The sequence below is a fragment of the Macrobrachium nipponense genome, chromosome 10 (genome assembly GCF_015104395.2).
Source record: "Macrobrachium nipponense isolate FS-2020 chromosome 10, ASM1510439v2, whole genome shotgun sequence".
Lineage (NCBI taxonomy): Eukaryota > Metazoa > Arthropoda > Malacostraca > Decapoda > Palaemonidae > Macrobrachium > Macrobrachium nipponense.
In genome coordinates this window covers 62852640-62862086 of record NC_087204.1, presented here as the reverse complement: position 1 = coordinate 62862086, position 9447 = coordinate 62852640, and the positions used below count along the sequence as shown (strand labels likewise).

Sequence of the window (9447 nt, the reverse complement as noted above, 5' to 3'; positions counted from 1 at the left end):
ATATATATATATATACATTATATAATGTATGTGTATATAATAGAATCTATCTATCTATATACATACATACCATACATACATACATACATACATACATACATATATATATATATACTATATATATATATATATATATATATATATATATATATATCACTATATATACGATATATATATATATATATCTATATATATGATTTATCTTATAAAAATAATGATTCTGTATTTTTCCTTCAATTATTAGATACATATAAAGTAAACGGGGGTTATAACTTACGTGGCTAGTATAACAGTAGAAAATTCTCTTTTTTATATCAAGCCATTTACTTATATTTTCTGTTCATTTTATGATATAAATATATAAAGTTACTATAAGGCTTTATTTTTACCTTCATTTATCTGGTGTTCATATCTTTTATTTGTAAAATGTAATAAGTGAATAAATAAATAAATACAGTAAATGATGATGCAACTGGTTTTATACTTGGGTAGAAGTTATTATATCTTTATGCTTGTCTGGTTTTGTGATTTTTTGTTGAGACGCAGTTCATCTGTCACCTACACACTACTATAAAATTCGGTCTTACAGAATGTTGGTATATTCTCCTGGAACATGCACATAAAGTATTATCAAAATAGAACAGTAAATAAGCACGTAAAATAACAAAAAAAAGAGCAACAACTTCAGCGAAAGCCCAGCCGATAAATGAGATAATAGGAAGAAATATTCAGAAAAAATTCAAACCTCGATTTAGAGACAAAACCTTCTGAGAGTTTGTAGTTATCATGTCACTTGATAGCCTAAAACATCTAAAAATTATATTATTTAGGACAATCAAAGAAATCCCCCCTCCCCCTTCCCGAAAAAAAACAAACCAGAGAAAAAGCGATTTTTCCTGAGGACAAGAAACTTGAAAAATTAGTTTAGATACCCCTAAAGTTGTTTTCTGTGATGAAACTAATCTTAGAACTCATAGAAAACAACATCGACCAATTTTTGAGAGTTATACTATAAAATTTGCGATTTCCATATTTTATTGGCGGGACTTTCGCTGAAGTTGTTGAGCTTTTTTTGTGTATTTTTTACGTGCTTATTTCCTGTTCTACTTTGATAATACTTTATGTGCATGTTCCAGGTGGATGTACCAAGATTCTGTAAGACCGAATTTCTATTCAAGACCGTAGTTTTCTCACCGACCACCAGTGTCCCTTGTACAAGGGAACTGGTGTCCCTTGTACAAGGGACACTGAGTTTCACATTTTTTTTCATAAAATCAAGGTTTTTTTCCATGCTAAGATGATAAAAATCACAGAGAAAATGCGTTATTATAGTGCCAATAATACCTGATAAGTCATTAGCCTTTCTTGATTTGTGTATTTTTGGCAAAATAATTTTTTACGATCGGCACCCCTCCAAACTGGAGCCCACCCTTCACTACCGAGAGATTCGGTTCAGCAGCGAACGCAATGTTTACATTCTGCTCACCCACCCGGTAAAGAAGGGGTTAACCCTTAAACGCCGAAGCGGTAAAAAAAAAATTGTCTCCCGTATGCCAGAGGTGTTTCAGAGTGAGCGCGGAAGAGGAAAAAATATTTTTTTCAAAAAAACACAGCGCGCTTAATTTTCAAGATTAAGAGTTCATTTTTGGCTCCTTTTTTTGTCATTGGCTGAAGTTTAGTATGCAACCATCAGAAATGAAAAAATATCATTATCATATAAATAATGCGATATATGATAGCACAAAAACAAAATTTCATATATAATTGTATTCAAATCGCGCTGTGCGCAAAACGGTTAAAGGTAACAAGTTACTTTTTTTTCGTTGTAATGTACACTAAATTGCGATAATTTTGGTATATAACACATTGTAAAACGATAAAAGCAACACAGAGAAAATATTATCACAAAATGATGCATGAATTCGTAATGCGCGGACGTAAAAAAATATATTTTTTTTAAATTCACCGTAAATCTAAATATTGTTATAGAGACTTCGAATTTGTTTCAAGATGAAGTTAAATGATGGAATATTATGATACTGTAAGAGTTTTAGCTTACAATTGCAGTTTTTGACCATTTCGGACGAGTTAAAGTTGACCAAATGTCGAAATTTAAAAAAAAAAATTTATATGCAATTATTTCAGAAATTAGAAAAGCTACAACCTTCAAATATTTTTCCTTTTATTCTACATGAAATTGTGCACATTTTCATATATAAAACTCTATGAAATGCTTAATATGAAACGGAGCAAATTTTCCGAGAATGCGATGTACGCATTTTGGAGATTTATGGCGGAGAATCCGCGCGCGGAGGGAAGGAAAGTTTTTTCATAAATTCACCATAAATCGAAATATTGTGCTAGAGACTTCCAATTTGTTGCAAAATGAAGGTAAATGATTGAATATTACGAAAATATAAGAGTTTTAGCTTACAATTGCGTTTTTCGACCATTTCGGTAGTGTCAAAGTTGACCGAACGTGGTTTTTTTTTATTTATCGTGATTTATATGCAAATATTTCGAAAATGAGAAAAGCTACAACCTTCAATTATTTTTCGTTGTATTCTACATGAAATTGCACACATTTTAATATATAAAACTTTATGTAACGGCTAATTTAAAATGGTGCAAACATTACCACAATCGCACGTATGATTTTTTCAGAAGAGTTACCGCGCGGACGTAAGGAAAAAGGTTTTTCATAAATTCACCATAAATCAAAATATTGTGCTAGAGACTTCCAATTTGTTGCAAAATTAAGGTAAATAGTTGAATATTACTAAAATATAAGCATTTTAGCTTACAATTGCATTTTTCGACCATTTCGGTAGAGTCAAAGTTGACCGAAGGTTGAAATTTTGGCACTCATCGTTATTTATATGGAAATATTTCAAAACTGATAAAAGCTACAATCATGAGTATTTTTTGGTTGTATTGTAAATGAAATTGCGCACATTTTCATATATAATACTTCATGTAACGGATAATTTAAAACGGTGCAAAAATTATGTCAAAGTGACGAAATAATTTTTGAGATGTGTCACTGACACTTTTTAGTGCGATAAGAAAAAAATTGGCGCTTGCGCGCCTGCGTAACGATTGTAAACAAAACAACGCCTTGATCTGTGAACTCCCAGCATCCCCCAAGGCGCGTGATTCAAGAGTTTTCGGCTGGTAGGCCTATAAGTATTTTTCCGCGAATTTTTTAAAAAACTTTTTTGAGTCGACGTATGGTACGTCCATTCGGCATACAGGAGACATTTTGACTCGACGTTTAATACGTCCATTCGGCGTTTAAGGGTTAAGAGATAATCATATTGGACAGTCTGTGCTACTGTACCAAAAAGCTAGGCATACTAGGAGATCCAGCATATCGGTAGCACTCAGAAAATCCTTCGGTAGAGAATGGAAGACAAATCCCTATGATAGCTGATTTTGGTTACTGCAGGGTTAGTAGCAATAGCACTAGATAAAAGCAGTCAGTGCACTTCCAGCTAAAATGAACTAACAAGGTAACTGTGTCACAAGAGCTACCGTAAGCTCACTACTTTGCCCAATAATGTTTACCAGAGAAAAAGCACTCTCCAAAATAGCACTCTCAAGCATGAAAGCAACAACTCCCAAAGTGGAGCTTACATGTAATGTTGAAGGAAGAACAGACAAGAGCAGTTCAGCTTGCATCTCTGCACTTGTAGATATAATACAGTAGGTCTTATCTCGGAATAGACAGAAAAATCACCTGGCAATATTCAAACGCTTATGTAAGCTCAATTCCATTTGCTTATGCAACCAACCAGAAAGGCAGTTTTTTATCTTCCATTTCTAAAGGATTTATGAGGGTAGAAAAACTGAATTTATAGACTTGAGGCAGTTCTGACATACTTGACCCCTACATGCCCTATATAATAATTGTTCTCTCTAAGCTAGACAATACAGAGTATATGAAAGAGCATGTACTTATTTTATGCAAATCTGTACTGATATGGCAACTAAATGTGAAGACTGTCAGAGAGGTAACCATCAGAGAATATTGTATATGTGAGTCCACCTATTTTGCAACTTAATATGAGAACCTTTGTGGAAATGATTTTAATAGATTCTTTAGTCATTATTGGTGAGCAGAAGCAGATGTAGTGGATCATTTGAGCAAGTTTGCATATGCAACACCTATAAAGTATACAAGGAGTGTGACTGTTATGAATGCAATAAGTAAAATACAGTGGACACCCGGCCTATTTGTTGTTACGGATTCGTGACTTCATCTATTTGCAGATTTTTCTGAGGAAAGTATAACCACATTATTTGCAGAAAACTTGCCTATTCGAGAAATCTTTCATAGACAAAAGGACTGATCAAAATATTGCAGTACAGTAATATCAAATGTGATAAATCTGTTTTCTTAGACAGATCAATTACAACAACTGACGTGCTGTCCAAGAACCTTCAGTTTGGTTACTTGAGATTATTGAAGTGCTGTCCTAGCAAATGTAGTGAATCCTTGAAAGGACTGCGGAAATGCACGTCAGCACTACTGTTAACAAAAGAACTTTATTTATTCAGATCACTGAAGCAACACATTACTAGGTTAACAACTGTGTAGTAAGGAAGAATACCATCGAAATACAAAATTAGTTTGTACCGAGTGTGGAAAATCTCAGGCAGACTACAATCATAATGTTACCAATAATTGTGTCTCAAGGAACTTGAAATATATATGTTCAACCAGTGAGTTATCAATTTCTTCAAAGTCTCTCTGATCAACACCACACAAAAGTAAAAGTAAAATTAGATCTGTATCTGCAAATTAATCCAATTAAAATTAATTTGGTACCAATAAATATTCATTTTTATGAAATTGAGGCTATTAAGCTAAGCACTGGGACAACTTCAGCCATTCAGTTCTTAAAACAGAGAAAAAATGGAATTGGAGTGGTTGGACAGAAAGATAAAGCCATACACTAAATAAAGATCATACACTAGGATCTAAAAGTAGAACCGAGAGAAAACTCTACAGTTGTACTAAGAAGTAACAGCCAGAGAGGTAGGGCAACAAGGATAAAGGAAGGAAATGTGAATGGGGGTAAAGTAAAAGGCAAGGCCAGTGCAGCTAGAGGATACGAGGACACTGCAAATGCCCCTTAGAATGAGGTGCACTGATGGCTCTAACACCCTATGGGGGTACCAATGATGTCTCAGGTGTCTAAAGGGGCACACACACAATCACTTATTTAACTCTGAAATGTAGTCACTATCAGTTCTCCAAGTCAAACAATATCTGAAAAGAGTAATGGCAGTTTTGCGCACTTGCACAACATGGTAACTTACTTCTTCATGTGGGTTGAGCAGTTGCTCTTCAAAGCAAAAACACTGAATCTTGTTAAAATACTGTCCAGCATCAAAAGGAATGACATTATATGTTGAAACCCCAATCACTGGCCGATCAGTAGGATTGCGTGCTGTGTAAAAAGCTAATGCAGTTTCTCCTGGTAAGACCTGTTAAAGAGAAAATTAATTTTCATTTATTCCACAAATTCAGTTAAACTACCTGAAAATAATCTTTTTATTCCTATTTCAAACATTGTTATAAAATTCAAGTAACATAGAGAGAGAGAGAGAGAGAGAGAGAGAGAGAGAGAGAGAGAGAGAGAGAGAGAGAGAGAGAGAGAGAGAGAAATTTGTTTTGATGCTACAATCCATCACTTTTAACTCTCTAGATACATTCAAGAAGGAGAATTCAGCTCACTGCCAGCACACCAAGGAAGGAAATGGTCATATCAAAATTGTTTATTGGTCTGTTGACTTTTTTGCTTTCACTGCTGCAGCCTATATTATCCTTCATTCCCTTATCTTAGTGATGGTTTTACTGTTGGGGGCAACTATGAGTACACAACCTGTTTGGGCAAGTCCACCACAGTATTATGTGTTTCTTATTTGAACTTCCTCATCAGTTTCTTCTGTTCTTGATGCTGAATATGGAAAAACAGCTACATATTCTGCTAGCCTGCTACATCTTTATTAATAAAAAAATTTCCTAAGGCACACTTTTATTAAAAGGCACTAAAAAGTAAAATAATTTTCGAGACACCCTAGGACTTTCTTACAATTAATCATGTCTACAAAAATAAAAGTGTGGGTGCCAAACATGGAAAGAAATGCTATGATAAAAGAAATATATATTTTTTATTTCTTGTAGCATTTCCATCCATGTTTAGCGCCCACACTTTTATTTTTGTAGACATGATTAATTGTAAGAAAGTCCTGGTGTGTCTAAAAACAAGTTGCTTTTTACTTTTCAGTGCATTTTAATAAAAGTGTGTTTTAAGTTTATTTTTATTTTTATATTTTATACTTTTTAGTTTTGACAGAAATTCTAACTGACATGATTGCAGCTAATGAAATTGAACATGTGATCCTACAAAGCCAAAGAAGGTATGAAAATTCCAAAGTGTTTCATACAAGTCCTTAGGTACTGGGAGAGGTCATTGTAAGATCACTAAATGTCACTGCTGACCTACTGATCATGTAAGGTTGTACTGTCACTGGGATTGAGTAGCCATGATTTGACCAAGACAAACAAACAAGACAAAAAAGTAAGCAAAATACAAGTGTATAATAAAAATTAATCTTTTCATACCAAATTCTCTATATTTGTATCAAAATGATCATGGATAACTTACAGACTTATTACTTACAGACTTATATGACAAATTTTCTAAGACAATTTGTATTTTTCATAGCTACAAACCTAAGGTCTTAACAATAGGATAATTTCTAGCGCCCAGCTGGATCCAGTTAAAAAACAGATGAAAGCAAGGAATCTTGTGATATCTGGCATGCATGCGTTTATCTGGTGAAGGCTTCACCTATGATCACGCCTCAGTCTTTCCCAACTCAGGATGTCTTAACAAACAGAGGGGCAGCTAGAGGCGGGCAGTATAATGTTAAGACCTCAGGTCTGTAGCTATGAAAAATACAAATTGACTTAGAAAATTTGTCATTTGTCATACGCGAACAAACCTTCGGTCTTAACAATAGAATAGACTCATACTTGCAGGGAGGTACAAGACATCCTAGACTAGCTGGGGGCCTACCCACCTGTCCACCTTCCAGAAGAAATGAATTCTGGAGAGGAACTGAAGCCTGTAGAGAAGCTAGATAAATTGATATCTAACCACTAAGACCCTGAGTGATGTACAATGATATATGGGAGAATCATTGCATAGGGAACCAAAGAGAAACTTTGTCTAATAGCAAACCAACACACCATGGTTTGCGCTACTCTCAACTCCTCCTTGACTAGGAGTGGAGCATATGGTACTGAACAGAGGGTTTGACATTTGCATAATAAGTGACCACACTATCAGTATGACTACCCTACTCATTGTATCAGACCAGTCCAGCGAATGACGTGTCTATTCCTTAACCCGCCCAAAGGAAGAAGGAAAGGTACAAGAGAAAGAAGGAGACCAGCCAACTCCCTCATTCTCTCATCCACACAATCATCTTAGGAAAGATACAAAAGTGCCCTGTTGGGGGCAACTATGAGTACACAACCTGTTGGGCAGCCACCACAGGACCCAGGGAAAACACGTCCGCAGGTCTGTGGGCAACATCTTTACGATAGAAAGAGGCGAATGTGGACTGGCGTGACCAAGTACCAGCGCTCAGCCCTCTATGTACAGCCAAGTTCTTATTGAAACCCAGAGAGGTACCAGTACCCCTAACGTCATGCGCTCTAGCCTGCATAGACGAGGTGGTGGAATCAAGAGACAAATATGCCTGTCTGATGGCTTCCCTTATCCAAAAAGAGATAATATTCCAAGACACCTCTTTCTTGTACAGCCTGTGTTAACAAAAATTCTCCGGCAGCCTGGACCAAGGTGCGGAGTCCTTTCAAGATAGCAATGCAGGGCCCAGACAGGGCACAACAAACGCTCTTGAGCATCCCCACCCACAAGTCATTCAGTGATGGAATGGAAAATGAAGTGAGCTTGTAATTGCGCACAGAGGGATTTTGGGTCTTGGCCACGGAATCTGGGACAAATTCGAAGGACAACGACCCCCAACCCCTGGCGTACTTCACGTCATAGCTCAGATCGTGGAGCTCTCCTACCCTCTTGGAAGATGCGAAGGCCAGAAGGAAAAATGCCTTGAGCGTCAAGTTTCTGTCAGCTGAGTGACACAAGGGCTCATATGGACCCTTAGTGAAGCACTTGAGAACCGAGGAAACATCCCACGTCTGAGGCTTGAGCTCTCTAGGAGAACATGACTGCTCAACCCCCTTAACTAGCTAGGAAGGTTACCAGGAAGAGATATCGATACCTTTAAGGTGTAACATCAAACTCGGAGCCACCCTGTAGCCTCTAACGGCAGAAACGGGCAAACGTTTCTCATCTCTGAGGAAGGTTAAGAGTCTGCTATTCCTTGAATAGTGGTTGCGAGTGCAGAAAAACCCTGTTACAACACCAATCACAAAAGATCGCATATTACCTTGGAAACCGTGGAGGTCGACTCTCTGAGACTGTTGGACATAGGCCCTGACGTCCTCTGAGAAAAGCCTCTCGCTCAGAGGAGAAACTTGAAAGTCTCCAACCAAAAAAAAGACAGGGATTCTAATGACTGGTGGAACACTTCCGCATGGAGCGGACACAGGAGATGTCGCCAAGGGGGACATCTCCCTTGGAACCTCTGACAATAACTACAGCAGATCCGGGAACCACTCCGCTTGAGGCCATAGAGGGGCTACCAAAGTCATCCTGAGACTTTGTGAACTCATTAGCCTGTTCAGAACTTGACAGATCAAACAAAACGGAGGGAAGGCATACACCTCCATGTTGTCCCAGGAAGGGTGGAATGCATTCTCCGCCAATGCTAAAGGATCTGGAACCATTGACAAAAAATCTCCAGCTTCTTGTTGAAGCAGGTCGCAAAAGGGTCCAACATGCGTCTACCCAAAACCTGGAAAAGCTTGTCTTCTACCACTTGATGAAACAACCACTCACTGTTAGGATCTGATCCCGACAACTGAGTTTGACTGCGACTACATTCAGATTGCCTGGGATATACCTGGCTGAGAGCTCTTCCGAACTGCTGACTGCCCACTGGTGAACCTCAACGGTCAAGGCGTGAAGTTGACAAGAAACCAGGCGTCCCTGTTTGTTCACATAGGTTACCACCATGGTGTTGTCCGACATGAGAACGACAGAATGACATTCTACCTTCTCCCAAAATTTCTTCACACACAAGAAGGCTACCCTCAACTCCAAGACGTTGATATGTTGCTGCTTGCCCTCCAAACGCCTAAAGCGATGAGGTTGCCTACATAAGGCCACCCAACCTGCAAGGGAGGTGTCTGAGAACAGAAGGAGGTCCGGTGGAAGAGAAAGCAGAGGGACACCCTTCGAAGGATTCTGGTCGTCCAACCACCAATGAAGGTCTTCTCTTACT

General features: G+C 37.6%; 1 protein-coding gene across 1 annotated transcript in view; it reads right to left on the bottom strand.

Annotated features, from left to right (window-relative positions):
* The window catches only part of LOC135223648 (cytochrome c oxidase assembly protein ctaG-like), a 102309-nt gene that overhangs the window by 68296 nt on the left and 24566 nt on the right, over window positions 1-9447 (bottom strand). Inside the window, exon 3 of the mRNA XM_064262298.1 lies at window positions 5326-5493. Coding sequence (XP_064118368.1) covers window positions 5326-5493 — 168 coding nt within the window. The remainder of the gene's footprint in view (window positions 1-5325; window positions 5494-9447) is intronic.